Here is a 27,264-nt window from a genome sequence, read left to right on the forward strand (position 1 = left end):
TGTATATTTGTAGCTTGTAATATCAAAAACGAGGCCAATCGTGTATATCTGTCAAAACGAAACTGTAAAAAACCCCAGTGGATTAAAATACGATGTCCATCGATTCTTTGATATAATGTAAGTTGTTTTTACAACAGAAAACATTGCAGTCGGGATTACCGATCATTGAGAAAGGTATTTAGATTTTGCCATCAAACCTTTTTACGTATAATGATACTGAAATTGATGATATTTTAACATAGTACAGTACATCACGTTATAGTATTATACGTGAGTCAAATGATCAAAAAATAAGTTATGCAATTACTGATATATTAATGTTGTTACACAATGTATTGTAGACCTTTGAGGAGGCTAGCAATCAACTTAAGTTATCAGTTGTCAGCTGAGCTTGTAATAAATGCTATTCTCTTTGCAGAGATTATTGTATGGTCTAAATTCTTATTTTTTTAATTTGTTTATTTGTTAAAAACCTTTGCTTCCGGGTTGTATGTTGTTAATGTTTGTTATTGTGGTTTTAAGTAGTACTCTGTTAAAATACAACAGTTGCTGAAAAGATTTATGTTTTCATTTGTGTATTACAGGACCATATATATACTGGTACATGTACATTTGACATTTGATGTAATCTGATAAACTGCAAAGTCAATCCTAGAACTGAATTGGAAGTACCAGGACATTAATTAAACCACATACTTAGGATGCCTGTGGATGTCAATGAAGTTGTGGCAGTGTGTGCTGACTTGGCAGATGAAAAAAATCTCCGTGTGACAGTGCAAGAAGCACTGAGAGGTGGTCTGATTGCTGGTGCTACTACAGTAGCAGGGGGGTTGTTGTTAGGACCAGTTGGGTTAGCTGTAGGTAAGTAATAAATACAAGGCTGCATTCACAACCAAAGTTGATCTGCAGACAAACAGATCCCTGGCTCACAAATAGGGCCAATTAACCCACTTGAAAGCTTACCGTATAATCCTGCAGGGAATCTATTCAGGGTCAATGGGGACATTCAAAATAGATGATCCGAGTACTAACTGATTCACTGACTAAATATGGCCAACCATACTTCAAAAGCAATGCTGCTGATTTGCGATGGTCTCCCCTCCTCCTCACACTCCATAAAATGGATTAGATCTCAGCTCTGAGGTTTAATTGTTAGGCCCCTGCAGTGACGGCGCGTGTGGAGGTGGGGAGACCATCGGGAATCAGCAGCATCACTTTTGAAGTGTGGTAGGCCATACTTATAGTCGGCAGATCAGTTAGTACTCGGATCGTCTATTCTGAATGGCCCCTATGGGATTATGGAGCAAGCTTACAATTGGGTTGGCTATATATTTGATCCAGTGATCTGTTTATCTCCAGATCAACTTGTTCAGAATCCCCCCCCACCCCTCCCAGAGAGTCAACGAAATGCATGTGATGTTAATGAGTGTGAAGCATATGAATAGATATGTCACATACACATTGGTGACAAGTGGTGTGTCTGCCTTCTACCATTTATACTGTTGTAATATGTGCCTTGATGTGGTGCGTCTTGATCACGTGAGCTGGTAGAGCAGGAATAGTAGTCTAGAATGCGCCATGTTAGGTGACACGATGCAATGTTACTTCCATAATAATTCCATATGTATCTGTTGATTTTATTTGTGGTTTATGAGACACAATCACAACAATACCACATCAGATTCCAAGAACAAATCTTCCAAATTTGGTGTTACTTGCATTCATGTGTGATTTTACTGGGGCGGATCCAGAGCTATTTTCTGACAGTCTTCCAAATTATTTTGGTTGATCCATCCTCCATTTTTGACCATCTTCCAACAAAAAATATAGATACCTGTCAATGTCTGAATATCTGACCGTCTTCCTGAAGACCCAGAAGACAGCCTCAATCTGCCCCTGTTTTATAGTAAGCATAAAGCACTGTCTGTATCACTTATTCTTATTCTTGACATTCACTGTGTTATGAATTGATATACACTTTTTTAATTTGATTAGAGTGGTTTGTGCTCTCTCTCACTCTCTCTCTCTCTCTCTCTTTTCACACACAGCTTTTTTTTTGGGGGGGGGGAGGGGATGTAAATTAGTATATTGTTGTCACTCTGTGGGTAGTTTGTTTTTATTCATCCTTTCACTTTGCAGGAGGAGCTATAGGTGGAGCTGCAGCCTATGCAAATGCACAGGGCAAATTCAAACCTGTTTCCACTGTCCTAAGAGAAATGGAGCCTGAGAAAAAGAAAATTTTGTACGATCGTGTGCAGCGCATCATAAGTGGCATTACCATTGAAGATGGCATTGCCTTGCTGGCTCTCATCCATTCAAGTGATCCAATGCAAGCAGAGTTCATGTGTGCAATCAAGTCTCTTGTCCAAGATCAGTTGAAGATGGAGCTAATAGATGGCCTTTAAAAACATTTAGCAATGTTTTGTGGTCTATGGTATCTGATAAATGTCTTCCTTTGAGTTTGATATTCTGTATAACAGTATTTATCATAGTTACCTGTATATGTACCAAGTGTCCTGAATTTCCTTTGACTTTTTCTTTATTTCCAGATTCTTAGGCTCTGTTCCTACCAAGTTGTTCTGCCTACTAACTGATCGGTGAATCAAATATGATTGACCCACTTCATAACTTTCCACGTAATCCCCTAATGGCTTCCCCATGGGGAATTCCCAGCAAGTTTTCTAGAAGGTTGGCCATATATGATCAGTGGATCAGTTAGTTGGCAGATTGACTTGGTCATGAACAGAGCCTAATGTATTCCAGTATACATGTATATGTTTTTGAACAATGTATTTCTTAATAAGGTTACATGCATTCCTTGCATTTTCACTTTGCATGAATTTGCAACTTTTGAGGAGTAGGTATTAATTTTATTTCTTTTGTAAGAATGCAACATGAATTTGAATACAGGTTTTTACAAAGGAAATTGTGAAATGAAAGGCAAGAGGTCCCTAGTAGAGTCCCTTTGACTTTATTTTTTACAGAACATTGTAGTGTGGCTAGAGCAGCTTCTTTTTGAATGGTGTACTGTATATGTCAATTCATTCTTTGGCATTCAAAACTGTTTGAGGAAAAAATTAATGGATGAGGTATTGAAATTCTATGGAAGGAAGTTGGTGCAATATATCTTCTTCATTATTTTCTTTTAAGATATAGGGCTGTTGGTATTATTTCATTACTTTGGCTAACTACGTAAATTGGTTATATTTTCATCAGCATTGGTTTGCCTATGTGTTTATTAGTTTATTTGTCTATAAGCCTCTATGTTAGTGGAAAAGATATTTTGAAAAAAATTTACAACTTTTAATAAAAATTTCTGGACTCAAGAATTGATTGCAACTTCAAATGAATCTGGGTCTCCTTATGTTCAAGTCATGTGACCAATGGTCATTTTTTCATAGGTGGATGTTTGCACTCTTGGAGTGCCCTCCAGTTTATAAGTTTTTATCACTGATAAGACAAAATAAGTTTGAACTAATTTGATTACAGTGAGACATTTAAAATGTGTAACTTTGTCTGATATCAGCTTATACTCAATCAAAAAATGCAAAATATTCTCTGGGATGTAAATTACTGGTGATATTAACAATGGTTGTGTATGGGTGAGTGATCCGGGGGAGGGGGGGCTTTTTTGCTCCTTAATTTTTTCTTGTTCAACTACTGATATTTTAGCATATCTCAAATATATGAACATACTAAAAGTGGCTGTGTCTAATGTCTTGTAATGAGGGTTTAATATTTGTTAGAAAAATATTTTGTACTTGTTATTGGTTTTTTCTAAATACGTTTGATGATTTGTTCTTTTACAGGGGGCTGTAGCAATAGTCCGAAGGTTCAATAGTCTGAATGTTCACTATAAAACCTTGGGACCAATGAAACCTTGATAAAAAAACTGAAGAAAATGTTACCATTTTGGTTACATCCCTATACATCCCCGCACCAATACTCCCCCGCACCGATACTCTCCCGCAGTATCGATGTGGGGGAGTATCGGTGTGGGGGATTAACGGTGCGCCTACATCGGCAATTTTACTGGGGATGTATCGATGCGGGGATCTATCGGTGTGGGGTCATATCGATGCGCATAATACACATAAAATTACAAAGGGAGATTGTTGGTGCAGGGGAGTAATGGTGCAGGGGGAGCATCGGTGCGGGGGAGTAACAGTGCGGGGGAGTATTGACATGACCCCACCATTTTTCAGACCAATGAACTTTCTGAATATCGAGACGCCCCCCCTTTTTGAAGTGTATGCAATGCAAGAGTCTGTCAATGTTGTAACTTGCATATTACAGCAATAACACTAAAGCAGGACATTATATGGATGAAACTTACCCATATCTTCTATATCACTAAGATATAGACAAAATATAAAATAACTTAATTTTTACAGATTATTCTTCCTAAGTTATGTTGTTTGTTTGTATAGTATGTTGACAGACATTTCAGTATTACCAAGATGTATACAGTGCAAGAGAAGGATGACCAATTCACAAAACAGGCTAAAGATATTTATTGCAATGTTTACATTTTTTTCCTCGGGCAGATATTGTGGTAACTCTATATCACACCAGTTGGTGATCAAAAATTGATGCAGTCATTATGATAAAGATGTGTGCAGAAATATTTAAGCCAGACACATGAGATTGTTGACTATGCTTTAGCATATCTAGAATCAAATTTGATACATGTTTTACTACATTTGTACATGCACATGACTGTGTAATTGTTATATGTGTGCATGTATCACAATGAGGTATTTTTATTACTCAGAAGTAGATTTGATGAATTGATTTTTTTTTTGTTTAAATAATAGGAAATCTTTTTGTCAGGCAAATTTTGCTTTGTAATCTGTCAGACTTTGCACCTAAATAAATTAATTGCTTTGAATTTATGTATATTAAATTCCCTTTTGATACATGGCCATCTCTCTTAATTATCCCCATCTACAAATGAATTTATATAGTCTAAAACCATTGGTGTGTAATTTGAAACAATTTTTTAATTACTCCACAAATATTGTGATGTTTAATTTTGCAATGGCATATACATGACTTTTTCCAACGAATATCCTTGGATCTACAATGTATACTAAAAATGTATAATATTCCATTTAACATTATATGAAAATGCTCGTGCTTGGATATAAAATGTAGGACAGTAATAAATGCTATGATATAAATAATGTAACATTTTTTGTCTTATTTCTTTTTTCATAACATCCAGTAGAGTTTTTATCCTGGTTGGAATAAAGACTCAATTTAGATAGATGCAGTTGAGTTAATTGAGAATTCCATATATATAGCAAATGCATTCTCAACTACCGCAGTGTTGTATCTCTGCTGTTCGTTTCCCATTTTGAACAGGTAGCAACTGAGCAATATGGCGAGATGACAGGTAAACAACTCCTCTCTATATTAACTGGTGTGTTTTGTAGAGTTTTTCTGGACTTAAATACAAGATGGTGTATTATATTAATTAAGCTTTGTTAAGGGATTAAATGTCTGTTTTGTGGTATGTAGGTGTCATTGACTAACTATACTAATTCGGTTAAAATAATGCGACTCGTGGTCGTGAGAAAGTCGAAGAAGACAGAACTCAATGGACCCAAGCCCACGCCGCAAGTAAGATGCTCGTCAAGAATAATTATTAAGTAGATACTTCCACCACTTTTTCATATTTCACGCTGTCAGAAGAATTTCAACTTAAAAGAGGAAACTAATATGATATAAAAATATTTATTTTTAATTTCTTGTGACTGACTGACCAACTACTGTACTACTACCAACTAAAACGTATGGTACCTATACCTAAAACTTGTATGCTGGTACTGACATACATAACAAATGACTGGTGGAACATACATGAAAGCATGCGTGAACCGTGATGCTGAGAGCCACAGATGGTGTCATGACTCAAAAGTCTGGTAAATTATTTCCTTCAATCCCTCGCTGACAGTTCGTGGAAAATAAGTAAGGTTGTTTTTGTAGTAGGGCATTGCAAGCGATTTTATGATTTTGTATACATTTGGCTATTTGCATTACTAGTGACCCACTAGTGTACTTAAGTAGTAGCATGCTGTCACTTTCCATATACTGAGTATTAACCCATTGTAGCCCTCGTCATCAAAACAAACGGCAGCCATACTGGAGGGAGACCGGAATCGTCTGCTGCGCATGATCATGTCTACATGTACAATTTAGCATTTAATTTCTGTGTTTTCTTTGATGTTAAACCGAGTAAAATGATGAATTACTGCAGGGTATATGATAGAGAGAAGATAAATAACTTAACAAGCGTTCACAGACTGCCTGCAGTGGTAACAATCCAAGGTGTAGGGACGAAAACTGTAAACAGAGGAGAGACTGAGGAGTGGCTTTGAATCAAGACTCATCGGACAAGTAAAGGATAAAACTAATTTATTTTACAGCAAAGAATGAAGACCCAGCTGTGCAGCCTTTACCATAAAAGAAAAAAGTAGAAAACCAATGACCGAGGTGTATAAGATATGAGTGCACGTACACTGCATATTAGTAGTGCCCAAAAAGTCTTGGTGGAGAGTGTGTTGTAAAAACGTGTGGAAATACCCAGGCAGGGTTTCGACTTTCATTATGAAGACTCACTTATTACCTTGGGTGTAATTTGTTATCAGTTATGGTGCTCTTTGGATTTTATCTGCTGTCATCTACCTCTTTAATACCTGGTTAGCATTATTGTCAATTAGTGTCAAGGCTACAGTACAATGTACACAGCTCAGCTGGGCCAATTAAATCAATTACCTGTGTCATGTGTATTTGGAAGTTAGTAGCTTGATTTTAGATTTAGTGTAGTGTTAAGAGTAAATCTGTTTTGTAAGTATATATTCTAGCTCAGGTACCATTTAATTGAATGAATTTATGAAATGAATTTGAAAAATGTTGAATTCTGTGTTTTCCTACTGTATTGTGATGCAAGTTACAATATGAATAAAAATAACTATTGTAACCTTTTTTTGTTAATTTACATTTAGGAAATTAAGTTAATTAAGTTAATTTACATTTTCCCACCAAGCCACACTGAATGATTGGGTGCACATAAATCTTGGTTATCAAAAAAAAAAAAAAAAAAAAAAAAGGTGACAGGTACAAAAGGCAGCTAGATGGCACACAAGGTAGAAGCAGCGAAAAAATATTCTTATATCTTTGTGACCAGCTGAGGAGACAGGATCTGAACATAAGGAGAGTGAAATTCAGTACATGACAGGAGTTATTTAATTGGATTTGTTTATTTATTTAATTGTTCATTTGTTGTTTTAAAGTTGTTATCCTGATAGCTTGCATACAACAAGGACAGGTTTTCTATTTATTTAGAATTGTGAGCAGAAGCACAAGAAGAAATGAAAACACTTTTTTCTTTCTCATATTTTTAAAGGCTAAATGGAATTAAAAGTTTGCAAGAAATATAAAATTTTGTATGGTGCACCTCCCACAGATGGTCTGATATGCAGAAACAGATGGCTGTTGTACATGTACCTGTAGGTTGTGCATTTTTAAATTGTGACCACCAGTTGTGGAATTCTCCTAAATAAAATTACAAACTGCTTAGTAACACCATCTAAGGCCTTATATGTACATACCCACACAGCACATATCAATTGTGAGTCTTCAATCAAGCATTTCTCGAGACATAGATTAAAAATATACTAAACAGGTTTCTCAAATTATGGTGGCTTGATTCGACTTAATATGCTCATGTACATGTTGCATTGCATCATTAAAAGTATGGAAATATTTTTCATGTCAGTGTTATCAACCAAAAGGAAAGGGACCCTGATAATCTGTCATTGAATTGTGCAACAATGTTTTGCATTTCATGTTTACTTTTATCCATACAAATTGTGCATTTTCCTATATTTTCAATCAAATAAAGATCAATTCATGAACTGACTTGTTGTTATGTTACATTGAATGTCATAAGTTTGAAAAATACATTGCTTCTGTGAAGGTCTGGACTAATAATAAAATGTTAACAATGTTGCTACTGTGAATGGTTGAATTCATGGTAAAATGTTGAACTCTCAAACAACAGTCATGTTACAAATACTTCCTAATGAACCAAGATGAAGCACAAGAATGCTGAAATAATTTCTGACAGCTTCATGATGTACAGTTAAATCATAGCTGACAGCAATATTTCTTGTCACAACCCTGCATACTCTCTTCTTTGAGTCCGTAAGGGTTGATCCCGATAGTCAGCTCAAATTTCTCCTTATATCTATCCTTTATGTACAAAGTTGCTTCTATGAAAGGTTGAACTTATGATTACACAGTAAACTCTCTAAAACTATAACTTTTATTACCCAATGAACAAGAAAAATGAAGTACAAGATAACTGAACTAGCTTCTGACAACATTCCACGATGTTGGGATACAGGGGTAGGTCAGGATTTCACGTCTTTGGACTGTCTTGAGTTTATATGGGTCGATCACGCTGATCAGCTGAAGTTTTCACATGTATATACTATTTTCCTTTTGGTGTACTTGATCACGATATGTAGATTGATTCATTTTATTTGGTTCACCTATATTTACGCTACTATTCCCCGTCGTTCTTTCCCTCCAGAATGGCCGCTGGACGAGTGTTACGGAGCAAATATGACGTCACTGTAATGGGTTAATAGGATTTGTTAATTGTAGCCAGAAAGGGGGTTATCTTCTTCAGGTGATAAGGTTGGTGAGTAATTGAGACACCCATACAGCAAGGATTGATTTGTCTTATCATTTTCCTATCACCATATTTTGCTGTGGGCCTTAAGGGATATTTAATAGTTAGATAAATGTCTGCGTGATGAGCAGCCTTGCAGTCAGTCCTACCTGTAGCATCAGACTGATGGAATCTGATGATTCCTAGTCTGCAAATTATGTCAGCCTCTGGTGTTACCTAACCAAAGGTACTAACTTGAGTTATTGATAGTTTTTAGCATATAAAAAGTCATATTGATGGCTTATGTAAAAGTAGTTTTACTTAGATATATCAATACGACTTTTTTTGCTGTTCTTATAAAATTGATTCACCAGTAAACTGTAACTGTTAATCAAGCTGCATTTCCTAAAAAGGTCTATCAGATTAAGGCTTCGTTCACATGCAATGTCTATTTTCTAAATTCTATTTTCTATTCGCGCTATCTTATGATCACGGTCTGTGCACTGAATATCCCGCCGCGTAATTACTGGCAGCGCGAGCCAGTTACTTATAGTAACTTATAGTAACTGGCTCGCACTGCCAGTAATTACGCCGCGGGATATTCAGTGCACGGACCGTGATCATAAGACATACCGAAAATAGAAAATAGAATTTAGAAAATAGACATTGCATGTGAACGAAGCCTAAGTGCTCAATTTAAATGGATGCATGGTTATTGGCTGTTTCACAATCAGGGGTACAAAATAGGGGTCACATTGAGAGAAAAATGAACTCTGATGCATTTGTTTAATTTTATAACAGATAAAAAGAATAACATCTTAACTATGATATCCACAATTTTTAGAGCACAATATTAATTACTTTTTGTGATACGCTCAAATTAACAGAACGCCCCTTAGACTATGATCTGGGGGTACAGACACTACACATTCAAGTAACTGATGCTTTTGTAACTGAAATGTCATATTGTTTACCAGTTATTTTTGCCAAAATTCTAAAAAATATCAAACTAAAGATATAACAGCAGTACTTTAACCACAAGGATACAAGTACATGTATTAATCAAAGAGTTTTTTAGAGAAACACCACAGCACGTTTTTCAGCGGATGCTGGAGCTTGGTTGTGTGTCATTCAGTGTGACTTTCATTCACCAGACTTTAATTTTAACTTTTCTTTCTGTTGCTTGACCTTTTTTATTTATTCATTTTTTTTTTTTTTTTTGTTTCAGTCTTGATTCCTGTTTTTGGAGTCTTTTCTTCTTTTTCATCTCTCGTTAATTTGCACCTCTTGTTCTACTGTTTTCAGGATTGTTGGGTTTCTGCTTCTCCTTAACTCTCTGTCAGTATGCCCTAATTTCTTCTCTTTACTTCAGTCTTTCTTGCTGGGCCAGCCTAGGATGATTCTTCATTTTTTTGCTTCTCTTCTATGTTACGTGCATTCAACGTATAATGTCTTCCTTACGTGCTTCAGCAAGATGATCTTTACGGATATTAGCTCTTTGACGTCTTTTTTTTTTTTCAAATTATTTTTTGCTGAAAGTAAAATTTTCAGTATCCCTTTTTCTTTTCCTATTTGGCTTTTTGTTTATTGTCATCCATATTTGATACTTCATTCAATTTCATTGAGAGTATAATAAATGTACTGTTAATTATGCATGTATTGAAGTGTTCGTACCGCCTCAAAATATATCATATACATTAATCCATAGAATATTAATCCATATACAGTTTATTATTTTGCAATTAGCTATATTTGGCAATATATTCAAACCAATAAATTATATTGTTCATTTTGAATGCATAGAGTAGCATCTTTACTGATATTATTTCTTTGCAAAATCTCTTGCCTGACTCTAATTAATCAGTATCCCTTTATCGAATATATATTTATATACAATGTTTTTTCTAAACATCACAAGACATGAATGCATTTTATATAGTCTAAAACAATATTTTTTACCATATTTTGATGTTTTATCATCATTGATAAGTAACCAGTTATCCAATGGTTAATGTATAACTTGGGGGTACGGACACTACAGTGGGGGTACAGACACTACATTTGGCACCAAATTCTTGCATATCTTTTCATAATAAGGGGTTATGTGCTATTTTCTTCCTGCAAAATAAATGTCAGTGTAGACATTATAGAATAATAAAATCAGATAGAATATGCTATGATTCCTAAATAAAACGGATAGTGGGGTACGGACACTACAAAAAGTAGGAGACACCAAGGGGCTCATAATTATAAATACCATAGCATTAATAATAATGGTTACATATGCACAACTCCTTTATTATGTTTAAGTCATAACATGGTAAATTCATCTTATTATCACGTAGGTGATTTCAAAGTAATATTTGGCCTTGTCAAATATGTTTTTCATTGCATTAACAAAAATAAGTGAAATGTGTACCAAAGCCCGTTTCTGCAAAATGGTTAAAATATTTCTTTTTCTCATAACATATCTTTGGATGAACCTGCTAGAAGAGAAGACAGATGTTGTGGGAATTATATACCAATATCATATTCACCATAAATCACTGACATAAAGAGCTAGTGCATCATCTTTATGACCTTAATTGCAAATGACCCACCGTAACAGCTAAAAATGGGTCCTTTTTGAACACATAATTGGCTATATTTTTGTAAATTGTAATCTGATTATTATAATTCTTTTTATGTACAGACACAGATGTGTCTGTACATATAGCCATCATCTGCGTCTGTCGTTGCCGTCGTCGCCGTCGTGCACTTTTACCGATAACACGATAAGTGGAAAACCATTTTACCTTTTGACTTGAAACTTGCAGAACTGATGAATATTCATAATACGCAGGTCAAGTTCGAAAATCAGCATGATCGGGTCACTATTAGGGAATTTATGCTGTTTTTTCACTTTTTTCAGCATATATGCAGCACCGATAACACGATAAGTGGAAAACCATTTTACCTTTTGACTTGAAACTTACAGAACTGATGAATATTCATAATACGCAGGTCAAGTTCGAAAATCAGCATGATCGGGTCACTTTTAGGGAATTTATGCTGTTTTTTCACTTTTTTCAGCATATATGCAGCACCGATAACACAATAAGTGGAAAACCATTTTACCTTTTGACTTGAAACTTACAGAACTGATGAATATTCATAATACGCAGGTCAAGTTCGAAAATCAGCATGATTGGGCCATTTTTAGGGAATTTATGCTGTTTTTTCACTATTTTCAATATAAATGCAACACTGATAACACAATATAAGAAAAACGGATTGGCCAATTGTAATTATACTCACAGGAGTGGTCAATCTTATTAAAACGCAGGTAGAGTTTGAAAATCAGCATAATCGGGCCATTATTTTAGAAGTTATACTGTTTTTTCACATTTCCTCAGATTCAATTATTAGGCATGTTAACAGTCTCATTATTTAACTAATAAGATGTCTAAAAGTGTTTGTTTGATATTTCCTGCATCTTTACAACATTGTTAGTTGATTATGTAAAAAACATGGTAAACTTGTTATCATGTATTGTGTAATAAAGTGTCAAAAATGGAAATAAACTCATATCATTGCAGTTTGTCAGATTCAATCATCCACTATGTTCAGAATCTCAGAATGGAGGAAATTGGACATTTAACACTGTTCTATTGATACTTTTCCCATCTCATCAATTTTCTTAGTTGGTCATATAAAAATGGCAGTAAAATGTTTATTTTGTTTTATGTTAAAAAAGTGTTAAAAATGGAAATAAACCCATTTCAGAACAGTGCTGTCTTGTTTACATTTTGGCATTTTCAAGGTGTGACTTTGAAGTTCCATGGGCCTGAAGACCTTTGCTCGTCGCATTTTCTGAATATCTGTGAAACAAATATTTTATAATTAAAAATTGATGGTCATTAAGCTGTTAAACATTATGTAATATTGCATCAAAATTTGAAGAAACCCCTTTTTTGGACACTGCTTCCATGATGACCATTTAAGGAAAATCAAGTCACTTACTGTTCTCAAACTTACAGGAAAGAAACATGGGACTAAAATACAGCTTCAGTAGGCAATGCAGTCTGTTTGGTATTTTTATTTATTTATTATTTTTTTTTTTGGCAGTTAAACAGTTTTTTGTGAAAATTTAATTTTTCACATATTGGCATTTTCAAGGTGTGACTTTAAAGTTCCATGATCCTGAAGACTTTTGCTTGTCATATTTTCTGAATGTCCATGTTACTAATATTTTATTAATAACATTTGATTGTCATTATGCTGTTAAACATTATGTAATGTTGCATCAAAATTTGAAGAAACCCCTATTTTGTGCACTGCTCCTATGATGACCATTTAAGGGAAATCATGTCACTTACTGTTCTCAAACTTACAGGAAAGAAACATAGGTCTAACATACAGCTTCAATAGGCAACGCAGTCTGTTTGGTAAATTTTTCTGGCAATTTAACAGTTTTTTGTGAAAATTTAATTTTTCACTTATTTGCATCTTTATTTTCTGTTTTTTTTTTGTCTGTACATTTGACAGCTTTGCTGCCTTGTTTTATTTTGCTCCTATGAACAGTGTCTTTGATATTAGTCTATCAGCAATCTCCAATCATAAATTGTTAATTTATCAGACGCTTGTAACATTAACCACATTTAATTGTTCACCCTGATTGTGAAACAGCCGTTATATACTTGAATTTTGTAAGGTGTAGTTTTTTTTTCAAAGGTTGGTGTAAAAATGTTTTGACAAATTAGGCTTATGTTTTTCTGAATATATGTCCTGTTGCAAATGACAGTTTGGCATATATCAATATGTCCAAGCTGCCATATTAATAGCAAATGTTTAGTTAATAGGCAAACCTCATTCTCAGCCAAATTAGTCAAAGAAAATGAATTGCACATTTCTTGCCTGATCAATACCTGCATTCAGGTAGATTTCTAAAGAGTTTCAACACAGCCATAAAATGTAACAATCAGCGTGACATAAGCTTCTAGAAACCATAGCTTGCAAAAACAAATTGGCTTCGCAGATTGCGCATAATTTCCCGTCAATAATTAATATCATTGGGCGAATACCTGTGTGATTGGGCTCTTATACGAAGTTGCCAGATACAGACCCCATTGGACGTCTTGACGTGTATTGGGTTTGAACCGAGTTGTTGCTATTTAAAGAAAGAGATATTATGGAAGGTGTAGTTTAGCTAGAGAAAAGGTTAATGAAGCATTGAGGGATTATTTTGAGATCACACCTGGAAGACGATTCACTGAGATGAAGCTTACAGAAGATATTTTCCAATCGAAAACTTTGGCACAATAGATCTTGATTATCCATTTGCTTAGGAATTTGATAAATTTAGGAACAACTTCATTGAACTTTGACGTAAAGGATATATACAGGCATGGTACAATTTTCTACTGCATGCATCTGTGAGAAATGAACCACATAAATGAGGAGTCGAGGGCATTTATTCAAAAATGTGTTGAAATCAGCAGAAGCAAATGCCATGTTCTGTAAAACTCACTAGAGCCACTGGCAAAAGATTTCTGGATTAATTTAGCACTGAAAAATTGTGGATTTGTAATTAAAATGTTACTAGGAATGCGTTAACTTTGGAAACTTTATTAAGAAAATTGGCATTCGTCTTATATATTCTACAGCCAGAAGGAATTGACATGTACCCAGATGTAAAAAATATAAATTAATAAATTATGCAAAAAGTTCTAAGGAATCTTTTTGACAGACAAGGATAATTACTTATTAAAAAGGTGAGTCTTAAAAACATTCTGAACTTTTAAAGGTAAAATACTTGGTCGTGGTTATTTATTTTTAAATTGCTAAGTTATATTTAGGATGATAAAATGTAGTGCATTAATATCAGGAGATGGAGGGAGGTTAATGAAAGCAAAGCTCTGTAAACTTAAATACAGACATTTCTTTATATGTAAAGGATTATTTTTCAGATAAACAAACACCCCTTAAATCTATAAAGAATAGTGCTTGTTTAATTTTTTTAACAATGCAGAAAAAATGATAATAAATTTCACAATAACAAGACATGATCCAGACTGTATTTTTCCATGTATGTAGAAATGAACTTTTGCAAGGTTATATAGACATTCTTTGTTGGCATTTTATACCTTGTATCACCTGTTTGTCAAATATTTTCACCTGGGGCAAGGACCCCATGTTCCAGGGTGCCACCCTGGGGGTCAGGTAATGTGTTTATGAACTGCACCCTGAGTTGCAAGGTTAAAAAAGATTTGCAGTTTTAATTAGTACTAGTCACAAAGTAGAAAAAAGGGGAAAAAAGTTCACTGTGATCAAAAAGTGAAGATCTTGTAGGAAAACCCAAAATAAAAGAAATTTTAAAGTTCTGTGAGTTGCCATGAGAACAGTGATTTTATGAATATTCTATTTGGCTGGGAAGTGAATTAACAGTGACAGTATGACTCACCCATCCCACATTTTGCCTTTCGAAAATTATCAGTTTTTTTTTTTTTTCTGTCGTGAGTGTGTAAAATATTTTTATCATATCAGTTACGTGAACAGTCAAAAGAAATTAAATATACCTGCATCAGATAGACAGGAAAAATAGCCACCTGGGAAAACTTGTAGAGGTAGAGTAAGTCGAGGCTTTACTTCAAACCCAGGGTGGTGGAATAGGACAAAAGCTGTAATTTTCATGCCTCATTTGTTTTTATTTGCTCACCATTCAAATCCATTTCCTCCAAAAAATAACAATCTTGTTTTCCCTTTTCAAAGCCTGCAATTCAGTGTCCTTTTTGAAACGAATAACCATTGTTTCTTTATATTTTCATGAACCATTTGCAGTTGCTTATTTTATTGTACTAGTAAAATTGTTTTGCACTGAAAGTCCACCAAGACAGGTTCTCTCAATGTTAAAGCAACTTAACTTTTATTACTATATAAGCATTAAATAATGTATTGCTGATAAGTGAGTTGGAAGGTTATATGAGATATGCAACCTTGGCAGCCTAGAGAGCTTTACCCGTGCTAAGAAAACTAAAATGTGATCTCTGAAATGAAGGGATTAACTGAAATATTTCACTCACAAATACTCAATTTTCTCTCCATGGCTGAGAGTTCATGGCTTAAATAAATCTCAAGTCTCACGTTCTACCATTTAAATGGCCAAATATTTACTATAAAAACATTCTCTCAGATGTTCTTAAGAATGTTCTCTTCGTCCATTAAATATTTATAATAGTTCAGAAAAGGTCGAAACTGGCCACTAATATTAATGCTATGGACTGTGAAGCATTTGCGACTGACCAAACAGACGGAGGAAGGATTTAGCACATAATACACCTTAATTGATGATATATCAGGTACCAAAAATAGAAGATCACTTGTGATATTTCATTACCGTAGAGATTTACTCGGGTTGGCTAAGGTATATAATGTTACTTTTAAGTAGACACAAATACTGTTGTATTTCATTTGGAGTTTTAAGTGTTTTTTATGTTTAACTGTGTTTGTGACTGAGACATTTATTTAAGTTCTTACTTTTTTTAGGAATGTGTTTTAATTTTTATTAGCAAGTATTTGAATAGAAAATTTAGTTTTTATGTGTGTAAATTTTGATTTAAGATACATTTGTATTAGACAGAAGGTACAGTACTCTGTTGTAATTGCCACAGACAATAGCGTGTTGTTTACCTTGGTAACAGGACAAATGACCTATTAATATAGATTTGAAAATTGACGACCGCCAAGTCTACTTCTAAAAACCTTCACTGTTTTATCTTGGAGAAGTTGATAAATTAACAGACTTCCAAATGTTTATATGTATCTAGGTCAACCAGAGAATGTAAATGTAAAATTTTCATTAAATGCTGATGACATTTTTTGTTGATGTTATTAAAAAAAAAAGAAAGAGAAAATTAATCAGCTATTTTTTTAGTCAGTTTGATGCAGATGTTGTGAAAATTAGGAATTGGACATTTGACTGACTCCATTCAGTAGTTGAATCACCTTTAATTACGTTCCATACCTGTTGTAGCCAACCAGGCAGTATATATACACAGTACAGCTCTACTTCTGTTAGGATAACGAAAGCATTAAAATGGCTGACAGGGGTATTAAGCTCCATAGAAAAAAGAAATATTGATCAGCATTTAATTTGCTTTCGGTAAATATAATAAAATCTGTAGAATTTTGAGAGTGTTAATGAAAAGAGTGGTGAAGAAGGGATTAAGAGATGAGGTTGAGAGGACTTAAAAGGGGGTATTGTTTACTTGAAAATTTTGTTTAAAAAATTATTTGATTGCAATTTTAAGTATGTCTAGGTTATTAATGACTTAAAATAGCATCAAATGGAATGACCAAGAGCAATTATCTAAATGAAATATTAGTATTGACCATTATTTCATTTGCTAAATTGAGTCCTTTTAGCACTGTTGTTTCTTTAAGGTTCTTCCATTTAAATAGTTCAAATACTCACTGGCTGTAAAAGTTGTGAAACAGTTTCAATGTGTTTTGAAAAATAATGCACAGCAGACATACATCATCCTGACGTGAAACATGTGTATTCTGCTTTCATATATCTAATCCAAACTTAATTGCTCAGTCTTCTTCAAATTTGATCAAGACTATCAATATTTACTTAGTTCCCCTTCACTCTTTCAGGGAGGTAAAATAACTGTTCACATAGCCACAAGTCAGTAGTCAGCAGACCAAGAATAGCAGGCAGTGGAGTCGGAGTTCATGAGATGGCCGTCAACACTTGACGAGGATTTTGTAGAGAGGTTTTTGCACAAAAGGAGCAAAAATGAGTAAGTGGTATTATTCTCACTTGGCAACCATTTGCTTTTTGTTTGTGTACATGTACTTTTCAGTTCCTATTTTTAAATTGAGGAATTTTGTTTTCTTGTAGCATCAAGATTAACTCAAACATCAGGGAATGCAATTAAAAAAAAATTACAAGTCCTGCTTAGAATATTAAATCAAATCCATATTTCTTGTACATGAACTTATTGAAAGTTTTTCAAAACTAGACCGTACGAAAAAAATGACAAAATGAACCAGAAAACCATTAGATGAAGTAGGATATTGATATTTTCTGTATTTTTCACCTTATCTGCTGCAGTTATCGGTTGTTTTTCAAGACAATAGATAACATGAAAATATAGGGATTAATAGCTTGTAAATCAACTCCAACATGAATTACTTCTTTTTCCTCATAGCCTCGTACCCAGGGGAACTAGGGGTGATGTACCAAAAATTTGTCACCCCTGGGCCGGACAACTTCCACCACATTCGTAAACTGGACATCCGGCTGCGGTCAAACATTCCAGCCAGCCCAGCTTACAGCTACACCAGTCGGAGCATAACAGATCCACAGCCCTCAAAATCGCACCGCAGGCGGAGCAAGACAGCCCCACACAAATTGTCAGCAACTACCAGGAACAGCGAGACAGAATATATTCAAGATATTGTTGTCCCGGTAGGGTTTTCATTCTTGTGATTTTGATTTTTAACTAATGTGGAATTAATCAGGCCTTTTATTTGAAATTAGTAGAACTTCTTGAGAAATACACTGTGAGATATATTTGTTCATATTTTTATGTTTCAAAGTACGAAAAAAAATATTTCATAATTTTTTACATTTGTAGTTCTCGTAGATATTATTTATTTATTTATTCATTTATTTTTATTCATTCATTCATTATTTATTTATTTATTTATTTATTTATTTATTTATTTATTTATTGTAGTTGAACATTGATCATCATGAAGCAAAGAACCTAGAGAGATCAGTGTCTTCTAACTCCTTCGGGTAAGTTGTGAAGTTTGCACATCAAAACCTACGAAGCCTAACTTGAAATTATTAACAATTTTGAATGCAACATTAGATATTAGCTTATTGCTCTAATATACTAGTATATATTTTACCTTCAAGAACTTGCTACTTTAAAAAGGCGTGCTTGGCGTTTTGAGAAATGAAGGCTTGTGTTTAAAACCACATAAAACCAGTGACTTTGTAGAATTTGATAAACCATGAAAGTGGTAAGTACAGAGAATTTATTATTTAATATAGATATTTAAAGCAATGTTTAATTTCAGTTCCCTAGCTACTATAAGCTGAGTCTTCTTAATAGCAGGCAAGAACATTGGCAAATGCAAGCATGTTATTTGGCTTTCTTTACTGCATGGCATAAAAGAATAGTTAATGGCACATAAATATCCATTACTTGAAAAAAATTCACTCTGATTTTTATATAATGATATTGCTATTTGATTGAGATATGGAATGGTGTGAAGAATTAGTACAAAACCTTCTGTAACAGCTTGTTGATTATTTTGATAATGAAAAGCATGATAGCTTTGCCCTGTCATTACGTGCATATTTAAGGCCTTGATTGAATTTTTCTCTGCATGAAGTAATGCAGTCAGCTTCTCTTGCTATCTGAGCACAGACTGGTTTATGTTGGCATCTGGCATTGGGTTTGACATACTTCTTTTAGTTAATGCACATTTTAGCATGTACAAAGACATTGTATTTCACCTTTTTTTACCCAGCATGTGGTAAATTTGATTAGCTTCACTCTTCAAATAATCTAGGAAGTTATTTAACTGAAAGATTGATTGACATTGAAATTACTTTTTTGTCTGAAATCTAAATTCACTCAGTGTTTACACTAGCGTTTTATTATATGATGCCAAATCCCTGTTAAGTGTTATATCGATTGCATAATCAGCCCTGTAATTTGTCATTGACTCTGTTCAATCTTTTTATAAAATTCAGGCAGCAGCCTTTAGAAAAGTGAAATGTGTGAAGTTTTATTGCATTGAACTAAGACACGTTGTTTGTACATCGTGTTCGAATTTGCATCTATAGGCAAGAATTGGCCCATTTATTATATTATTAATCTTTTGAGTGATATATTTTCTTCCTATGTGTGTTTTTCCCACTGTAAATGAAATAATTTTATTTTTTGATTATGAACAAAAATTTGTAGTGTAGATTGATGATGAAACTATATATGGCCCACATCCAAAATCATGTATTATACAGTCTATTAATGCTATGTCCAGCAGGTCATTTTAGTCTGGTCTTTCTTATAAATCATGCTGTGGCATGTAGAGCAGTCTAGGTGGACTTCAATACAGTATACCAAATTAGAAGTGGACAATCAATTAAATTCCTTCAATTTCTTCACAACATGTTTGTAACATTAAAAGGAGCATTTTTCTCCCATTTACAATGAAACAAAAAGTCAGACAGTTTGAAGTGCAATTAAGTTTATTACTTCTGGGGAATTTCTAAGCAGCATTGTTACAGCGTTCAATGCAACATTGTTCCTTGGTTACAATAGAAATAAAAAGTCAACCAGTTTGAACTACAATGTTTCCAAACACAACACAATACCGCATTGTTGTGTGCTGCAATAAATTGGCTCAGGTTGGCGTCATACTTCATTGAGGTGTGTAACCCTTACTTGACCTTGACCCTTGACCTCATGACCTTGACCCCCATGTCTGTTAGATTCAGCTCAGTGGGGGAGGCAATCCATCACAAGCTGATGTCGGGATGTCATTTGGCCCATTGTGCTTGTGATGTGGAGTGTCAAATTGATTGCCTGTGAAGTTGCAACTGGGGCCAAATTCAATACAAATTTTAGTGCCGTTTTTGGACTCACAGGTGCTATGCGTAACTGTGACACTACTTATTTATGACTTATGTGTGTTCACATGGTTTAGAGGTTGTTTCTTTTTATTGGCTGCATCTGGGGCAGCTGTTGCCTTGGTTTTTTGTAAAATGATGTTCAAGTGCCAACTTAATATGGCATTAATTAGATTAAGTATGTGGCAACAGAGTACAAAGATTGCTCCAGTCTTAACTTCTGAAGTTATTTAGAGTTAAATGTAATTGTTTTGAGATATGTGTGACATAGTAACGGAAGTGTTAACTGTAAACTGATATACTTTGTACCATTATAAAAGCCTACATTTTGTCATTTGGTTGATTTCAGTTCTAGAAGTCAAGTGAAAAGGGTGCCTCTGCATCACACATCTCAAGAAACGCTCCAGAACGGCCAGACAAGACTTCACTCCCCAAGAGAGACAAAATCTCTCCCCATTTTTGGTGAGAGGTATATGGTAAGAAAATTAAATTCATCTGCAGATTTATATCTTGAACTCTAACGAAATTCTAGCTAAAGAATTCCTTTTTACAGTGTGAAGTGCTCTTTGGAAAGAGTTTTAATTATGCTTTTGAGCGGTTTTATTCACAAATGATCATATAATATGTTTAAGAAGTGAAAATGCATTGAAAATTGTATGTTAATTGTCATGCAGGATAATACACTACATTTTGATGGGTCATGAAGTTAGCCTTGGTTATTAATGTCTTCCTGTGAGCCCCTTTTATTGCATTGTTTTGTTAAAAAGGTCAAAATCTTTTCATTACATTTCTGTCCCACTTTTTTAGCGTCCTGGTCCAGGATCGACTACTTCAGAGGACTCCCTGACACTTTATGGGGCATCCCCACATCAAAGAAAAAGTTGGAATTCTAGTCCACAGGCCAAACGTTTAGAGGCAGAACAAAGATTTGTAGCAAAGTCCAGAATGCTGAAGAGAACTTCTGAAGTAGGTTTAGTTTTTTCATTTTTAAAAAAGACTTTCTTTTTTTTTTTTTTTGGCTTTTTATGAATCCTTTTGCACTGAATTAGCATACAAAATCAAGATTTACATGTAAACTGTATGTCTGTCTTTTGTATCTTTTTTTTTTTTGCCAAACATGATATTTTTCAATCAAAGGGAGCATTAAGAGAATTTCACTTTTTTTTTTTTAATGTTTTTTGCCCATCTTAGTCCACTTTTTTTTCTTCAAATACCTGTGTAGAGTGAAGCTTCTTCAAATTAAGTTTCATCTGCTTATATAATAAACAGACTTCAATTTTTACCTAGTAAAAACATGAATATATTTGTATCAAATATTTCAGGCCCAGGTTCACTCCCATCGTGTGGACCGCATGTATTACATGCAGGGACGTGCTTTGCACACTAAACACAAGTACGATGTAGATGAGGCAGAGCTACAACGATTGCGCGAGCTGGCACGCGTACGATCAATGCATTATAATAGAGCTCTGAGGTAAGGTTATGACACTTGTGTGCGATATTGGATTTTGTATATTATTAATTTAAGGCTTCATTTAGGCCTGTTGACTTGTATTCAGTACAGGGCTCTGTAAACAGAAGAAAAAAATATTTACTAATCTCTTTGTTATTCTTGGCTCTTTATCAAAAAAAAATGATCAATTGAATAAATAAAATGTTTATCACATTCAGTGCTTGATGCGTGATGCGAGATCATGGTTTATTAAGTCCTGATAATGACAAATAACATCAATGTCTTCTCATCAGAAAAAGCTAGCAACATTGACTTTTTCTTGTTCCTTCTCTAAAAATACTTGTGACATTTAGTCAGTGGTGACCTATTCAGTGTTATTTTAATTGGAAGTAGTGTTAAGTTATGCATGAGTGGTTAACTGGTATGACCTAGGAATATTGATAAAGTAGGAGACTTTATATGTATGGAGGTGTTCGGAAAGTGTGTCATGGCAGTAGTGATATACTAAATCTCGTGTGAGTGTGTGTGCGTGTGTGCATGCACATGTATGTGTTAAATTATGCATGAGTGGCTACTGATGTGGCCTAAAAATATAGATGAAGTAGGAGACTTATGAAGGTGTTGGGAAAGTGTATATAGTAAGTCCACATGCATGCGTGTGTGTATGCTCATGCATGTACATACAGGTATGCACATATTTGCATGCATGTCGCACTTGTGTTGTGAGTGTGTTTGTGTTGTGTGTTGGAAGGTTCTTTTAGTATGTGTGTATGTGTGTTTGTATGTGTACAAAATTTGTGTTTTCACCCATTCATTCATTCTTTATTCTGCTATAAACACAAAAGATGAAAACAAATTTTCTGATTTCCAGAGGCGACCACTACACACCTCACACAGGGGAGCAGACTACAGAGGTAAGTAATTAGCCTCCTGGCAGGTGCTGACATCTATAGTTGGCTCACAACACAGTAATATGTCATTCATAGATAGGCAATCAGTTATAACCATTTGCAAATCAAAGACAAAGATAAGGCAGATTTTATATGCTTGCATGAGAAATGTTAGAAACAAACAAAGATGGGTATTATTTCTAAATTATTTTGATAAGAAACTTATAACTTTAAGTTAATAATTGTCTTTAATTAAGCAATTAGAAATTACTTGTGGCTCTGTACTGTAGGCTAACATTGTAATGAAATCTTAGTAATCTGTAATATAGCAGGCAAAAATGTTATGTGTACTAATCTTTTTACTAACTGTAATTTTTGTTGTTTACTGTACAATGTTGACAAATAACAATGTAGTTATTTATATTTATTTTTAAACTTGGAACCTACAGGTTTATGGGTAAGAGCCCCCTTAGACCTATACTGTATTTTGCATGGGACCTGGTATAAGGCAGCATTCAAAATCAGGCCCTGTAGTCAGCAATTTCAAAAGGGGGGTTCTTTTTCTGAAAAAGTGGACCTTTTACTACAAAAACTTCATGTACCTAGATCAAATTTTACCCAGAGTGGACCTTTTCCCAGCAAAAAGGGTGGTTCTTTCGAACCCCCCGAACCCCCCTGGCTACGGGCCTGAAAATGGTTTTATTATTTAAGTTTTAGGACTAACTTGTATTACAAAAGAACTTAAGCTCAAAATTGGCCAGTTTTTATACCAAAATTTTGGTCTACTCTGTCAGAAATAAATCAGTATGAGCCCTGTGAAATAATATATAAAATAGATAACATGTGCTGATTTTATAATTTGGAAAAGCCATGGGTAAAATTTCAAACCAATACTTATTTAATTCATGTGTGCTACAATGGATTTATCAATCTTGGTCTAAAAATTTAGACAGCTTTTTTTTGTGACACTCACATCCTTAAATTTTTTGTCAGAACATTCTTGAATGCAGCCTTCATGTATATTAGTATTTCATTTCTTGAAAGCACTTTATTTTTGTCTAGTAATGTTTTACTGAAGCACATATGGGATATCGTTTGCTTTAAACCTTACAATGTAGTATTAGGGAAGTGATTTAGAAATGGAATTGGAAATGGAATTTAGAAATGGAACTCTGAATATTTTCCAAAGGAAGCACTGCATGAGGATAATTACACCCTTTGTTAGAATATTCAATCCACGAGCATGTTTGTGTAATGCAAAATTATAATTATCCACAAAATTATAATTAGACACTTCCAAATGTAAGTGACTTCAAATTGAGTGTAAGTTGTTTAAGTTAATGAGAATTCATTTGAAGTCAAAAATGCTTTCAAAGGTAGATGATTATTGACATTAATTTTAATAAGTAGGGATAGAAACCCCCACACATTAGTAAAGAAATGAAACATTTTTCAAATTTTAACATGTTTTTCTTATATTTTGTTTCAGGCGGTACAACAGTCCTCATCAGCTAGTGATTTACCGAAGATGACGGTGACAGGCAAACATATGGTAGCTGTCGACCAAACCTTTATAACACAGGACTCTGGTCAGTTAATAACAAAATTTTGTTCTGAGAATTTCTTTTCAGCTATTTTATACAAGACAAACTGCTATGCAGAGAGCATTTTTTTAAATCTGAAAATAGTTCTGATTTAATTTTAGTCAAAGATCAGGCAAAAGTTTGTTTTGAATTGTGAAAGATTTTGTCTTAGAGTTGCAGCCAGCACAAAGATAATTTCTGATCACACAGAACATGGAGGCAGACAGTCACTTTAATTTAGACTAAAAATGGTGCTTTGAAGTATGATAAATCAGTAAATAACCCGAAAAGATGCATAATATTTTTAAATGATCTTTATTTTTAAGTCTCCTTCTGAAATAGGATTGACTTACATATTATAGGTAATGAGAGCAATTAAAATATGGCCTAGCTATTAATCAGTTGGTGTTATTAGTTCATCAGGCCTGTACTTAATTTTTAACATTTAATTGGCAATATTCTATGTCCACAGGTCATGAGCTTCAAGATGGCAGCAGTCCGCCAAACAGACCAAATTCACCTTTAACTTCACGAAGTGGAGGCATGGAGGATGCAGCAGAAGAAGGGACGGTACACGAAAGTGGACAAGAGGGTTTGGGAGGGGAAAATGGTGACCAAGCTTTATGTAATGAACAAGGTGAAAAAAGTGACAAAAGCGAGTTTAATGAGACAACAAACGAAAGTGCTCATGACGTTGATCAGTCTGAAGTCACTCAAGAGGAAACATTAAAAATTGAAAATGATTTGACAGAAAAAGTTGATGTTGAAGGAGAGAATGCTGCAGTCAAGGAGGAAAACTTGCAGGATGTTGTTCAAGAAGTAGAGCAAAAGGAGGAGTCGCAAAATGCTGGAGAAAAAGAGAATGAGGAAGAACAGGATTCCTTGGGTTTAGAGAATGGAGAACTACAGCAAAATGAAACAGATAATTTGATATCTGAGGAACTAAGTGTTAAAAACACAGACAGTGAACCAGGGAATAAGAATTCTGGAGAAGTTGTTGAAGCAAATGAGCCACAAAGTGGAAAGTAAGTGAAAACATTCAATCAGCTGCATTTTTTTTTTTTTTTTTTTTTTTTTTTTTTTTTTTTTTTTGCATGAAAGGTCCATCACGATATGTTAAACCACATAAATGTATTGGGGAAGGGGGTTATAACAAAGTTTTTCTTATTAATTGAAGTTTTTTCTTTTCTTTTTTTCTTTTCTTTTCTTTTCTCTCTTTTTAACCTATAATTTGTTGTATAAATAACAAAATATAACAAAACTGTTAAAAAGAGAAAATTTTTATAATTTGTTTTTTAAACTAAAAACTTTTCAGTGAAGAAAGCCCCAATAGTGAGAAGAGTAACAAAGAAGAACCAGGAACAGAAAGTGAAGCCCGCTCCCAAGTTGAGGAACCCGAGGACGACAACTTGAATGCTCAGAGCCAGGAAACAGAACCCGATGTAGCTGTGTCGGAGTCAGTCAGAGAAAAAGAGGAACTGGTTTCATCTGCTGACTGAACTTAACAAAAAGAAATGTTATATCTAGTGAAAGGAAAGCAAATATTGTGATGGTATTGCAGGAGTACATACATTTAAACGGAGAGAGTAGGTGGTTTAGGTTCAATATTCAGTACATATAGTATAAGTTAAGGTGGTGACGAAGGTATGATTTTGGTTGTTGATATATTTGGCTTGTATATTTAAGATGAGTTTGTAATGTATGAAATATAATTAAATTGTAATTGTACATTGAAAAACATAAAGGGTTTCATACATTGATTCCATTAGCTGTGTGGTTCTGGTGGACGTAAATGATGCTCGTTTATCAAGTATGGAAAAAATACAAAATTATTGTTTAGCTTAATTGTTATATTTTAAATAATCATTGGATGCTTTGTACATTTTGGACACATGCTTTTTAGTTTTAAAACCTAGTAAGGAATGGTGAAATTTGTTTTGGGGGTATGCAACATTACAATGGGCTCAAATGAAACTTATGGTATACGTTAGGTCATGTGATGCACATGCAATTTTATCCCATTTAAGAATGCATTTTCTAGTCATAGTAAATATTTCATTTCATTTTTTATAACATCAACATTTTCAACACAAGATATGTTTTAGTCTGTGTCTGGAGCACAATCAAATGTCGTTTGGAAGTCACTCTTACACAGTCACCACAACTTTTTTTTTCTTTTCAATTTGCACTTCTAGTCTGTATTTGTACATAGTTCCCGCTCATTTTATGAAGGACATTTGCAACTTAACAGGCACAAATTCTCAAACCCTACACAACTGATAAAACAAAGCATTGTTTCTGTATTCTATTGTAGCAAATTGTTTCATCAAAGAATTTATTGATGCATGCATTTTCTGTGGATGTATAAAGATATTTTAGGGCAAGTTTTAAATAATATTATACATAATTTGTGCATTTTACAGAGTTATTAACAAGAGCTTTTTACTGCTTGTGGATAGTGGCCTCCTGGAGTATAGATGAGAAAAATGTGGCTTAGAATTTCGTCCTGTTGGATAGTGACACAAAGATTAATTATCGTTTCCATTGTTAAATATAGCTACAACTTCCAACTGCTTTCTAACTGTGATATACTACAACTGGATTAAAGATAATGTAATAACATATACAAAGTTTTAATAGTCGATTGTGATTTTCAGAGATGAGCTTTTTTCCGCAGGAACGCGAAATTTCGCGTTTTTTATTTCAATTCTGATGGTTCCTAAGATTCGTCAAGATCTGTAATAAAATCTTGGGTGGATAATTTTTTTTTTTTTTTTTTGAAAACTATTCTCATGTCTGGTTTTAACAATCTAAAAGTAGTGTTTTATTACCGTTTATAGCAAGTAAGGAGGATGAATATTTCCCTCTGATCCCTGCATGCTATTTCATAAATATTTCTCTGGATGAAAATTTTACAAAGTGGGGTCCATATTTTCATTTCATGTAAGGACTACAAGGTGTTGTGAGAAATGGTGACATTCAAAATTTAACATTCTTAAAACGAATCCAAATGGGTATTT

At 34.0% G+C, this 27,264-nt stretch overlaps 2 protein-coding genes across 6 annotated transcripts in view; both read left to right on the plus strand.

Annotated features, from left to right (window-relative positions):
- Nucleotides 1-26,866, plus strand: part of LOC106177991 (uncharacterized) — a 32,822-nt gene extending 5,956 nt beyond the window's left edge. The window contains exons 1-11 of one of the 5 annotated variants that reach the window (XM_013560962.3): nucleotides 5,248-5,398; nucleotides 17,321-17,466; nucleotides 17,878-18,137; nucleotides 18,409-18,470; nucleotides 20,668-20,794; nucleotides 21,126-21,284; nucleotides 21,641-21,792; nucleotides 22,643-22,685; nucleotides 24,151-24,250; nucleotides 24,717-25,269; nucleotides 25,560-26,866. In XM_013560962.3, the coding sequence (XP_013416416.2) occupies nucleotides 17,463-17,466; nucleotides 17,878-18,137; nucleotides 18,409-18,470; nucleotides 20,668-20,794; nucleotides 21,126-21,284; nucleotides 21,641-21,792; nucleotides 22,643-22,685; nucleotides 24,151-24,250; nucleotides 24,717-25,269; nucleotides 25,560-25,743 (1,644 nt within the window). In that variant the 5' untranslated portion in view covers nucleotides 5,248-5,398; nucleotides 17,321-17,462 and the 3' untranslated portion in view covers nucleotides 25,744-26,866. Of the gene's footprint in view, nucleotides 1-5,247; nucleotides 5,399-8,692; nucleotides 8,714-8,909; nucleotides 8,931-13,797; nucleotides 14,437-17,320; nucleotides 17,467-17,877; nucleotides 18,138-18,408; nucleotides 18,471-20,667; nucleotides 20,795-21,125; nucleotides 21,285-21,640; nucleotides 21,793-22,642; nucleotides 22,686-24,150; nucleotides 24,251-24,716; nucleotides 25,270-25,559 lie in introns of those variants that run through there. The other 4 variants (XM_087011747.1, XM_087011748.1, XM_013560964.3 and 1 more) reach the window with 4 other exon arrangements.
- LOC106177994 (protein C19orf12 homolog) lies at nucleotides 702-2,405 on the plus strand. The gene is made up of 2 exons (XM_013560971.2): nucleotides 702-861; nucleotides 2,140-2,405. Exons 1-2 carry the CDS (start codon nucleotides 702-704, stop codon nucleotides 2,403-2,405), a joined length of 426 nt encoding a protein of 141 aa, XP_013416425.2.
- Nucleotides 26,867-27,264: the final 398 nt, after the last annotated feature.

The sequence above is a fragment of the Lingula anatina genome, chromosome 4, assembly GCF_051362555.1.
Source record: "Lingula anatina isolate TDL-2025a chromosome 4, LinAna3.0, whole genome shotgun sequence".
Taxonomy (NCBI): domain Eukaryota; kingdom Metazoa; phylum Brachiopoda; class Lingulata; order Lingulida; family Lingulidae; genus Lingula; species Lingula anatina.

What these genes read in the sequence shown, in the direction of transcription:
- LOC106177994 (XM_013560971.2), top strand. Translation starts at nt 702, where the DNA reads ATGCCTGTGGATGTCAATGAAGTTGTGGCAGTGTGTGCTGACTTGGCA. An exon ending in ACCAGTTGGGTTAGCTGTAG is followed by an intron (nt 862 to 2,139) that starts GTAAGTAATAAA and finishes TTCACTTTGCAG; the next exon opens with GAGGAGCTATAGGTGGAGCT.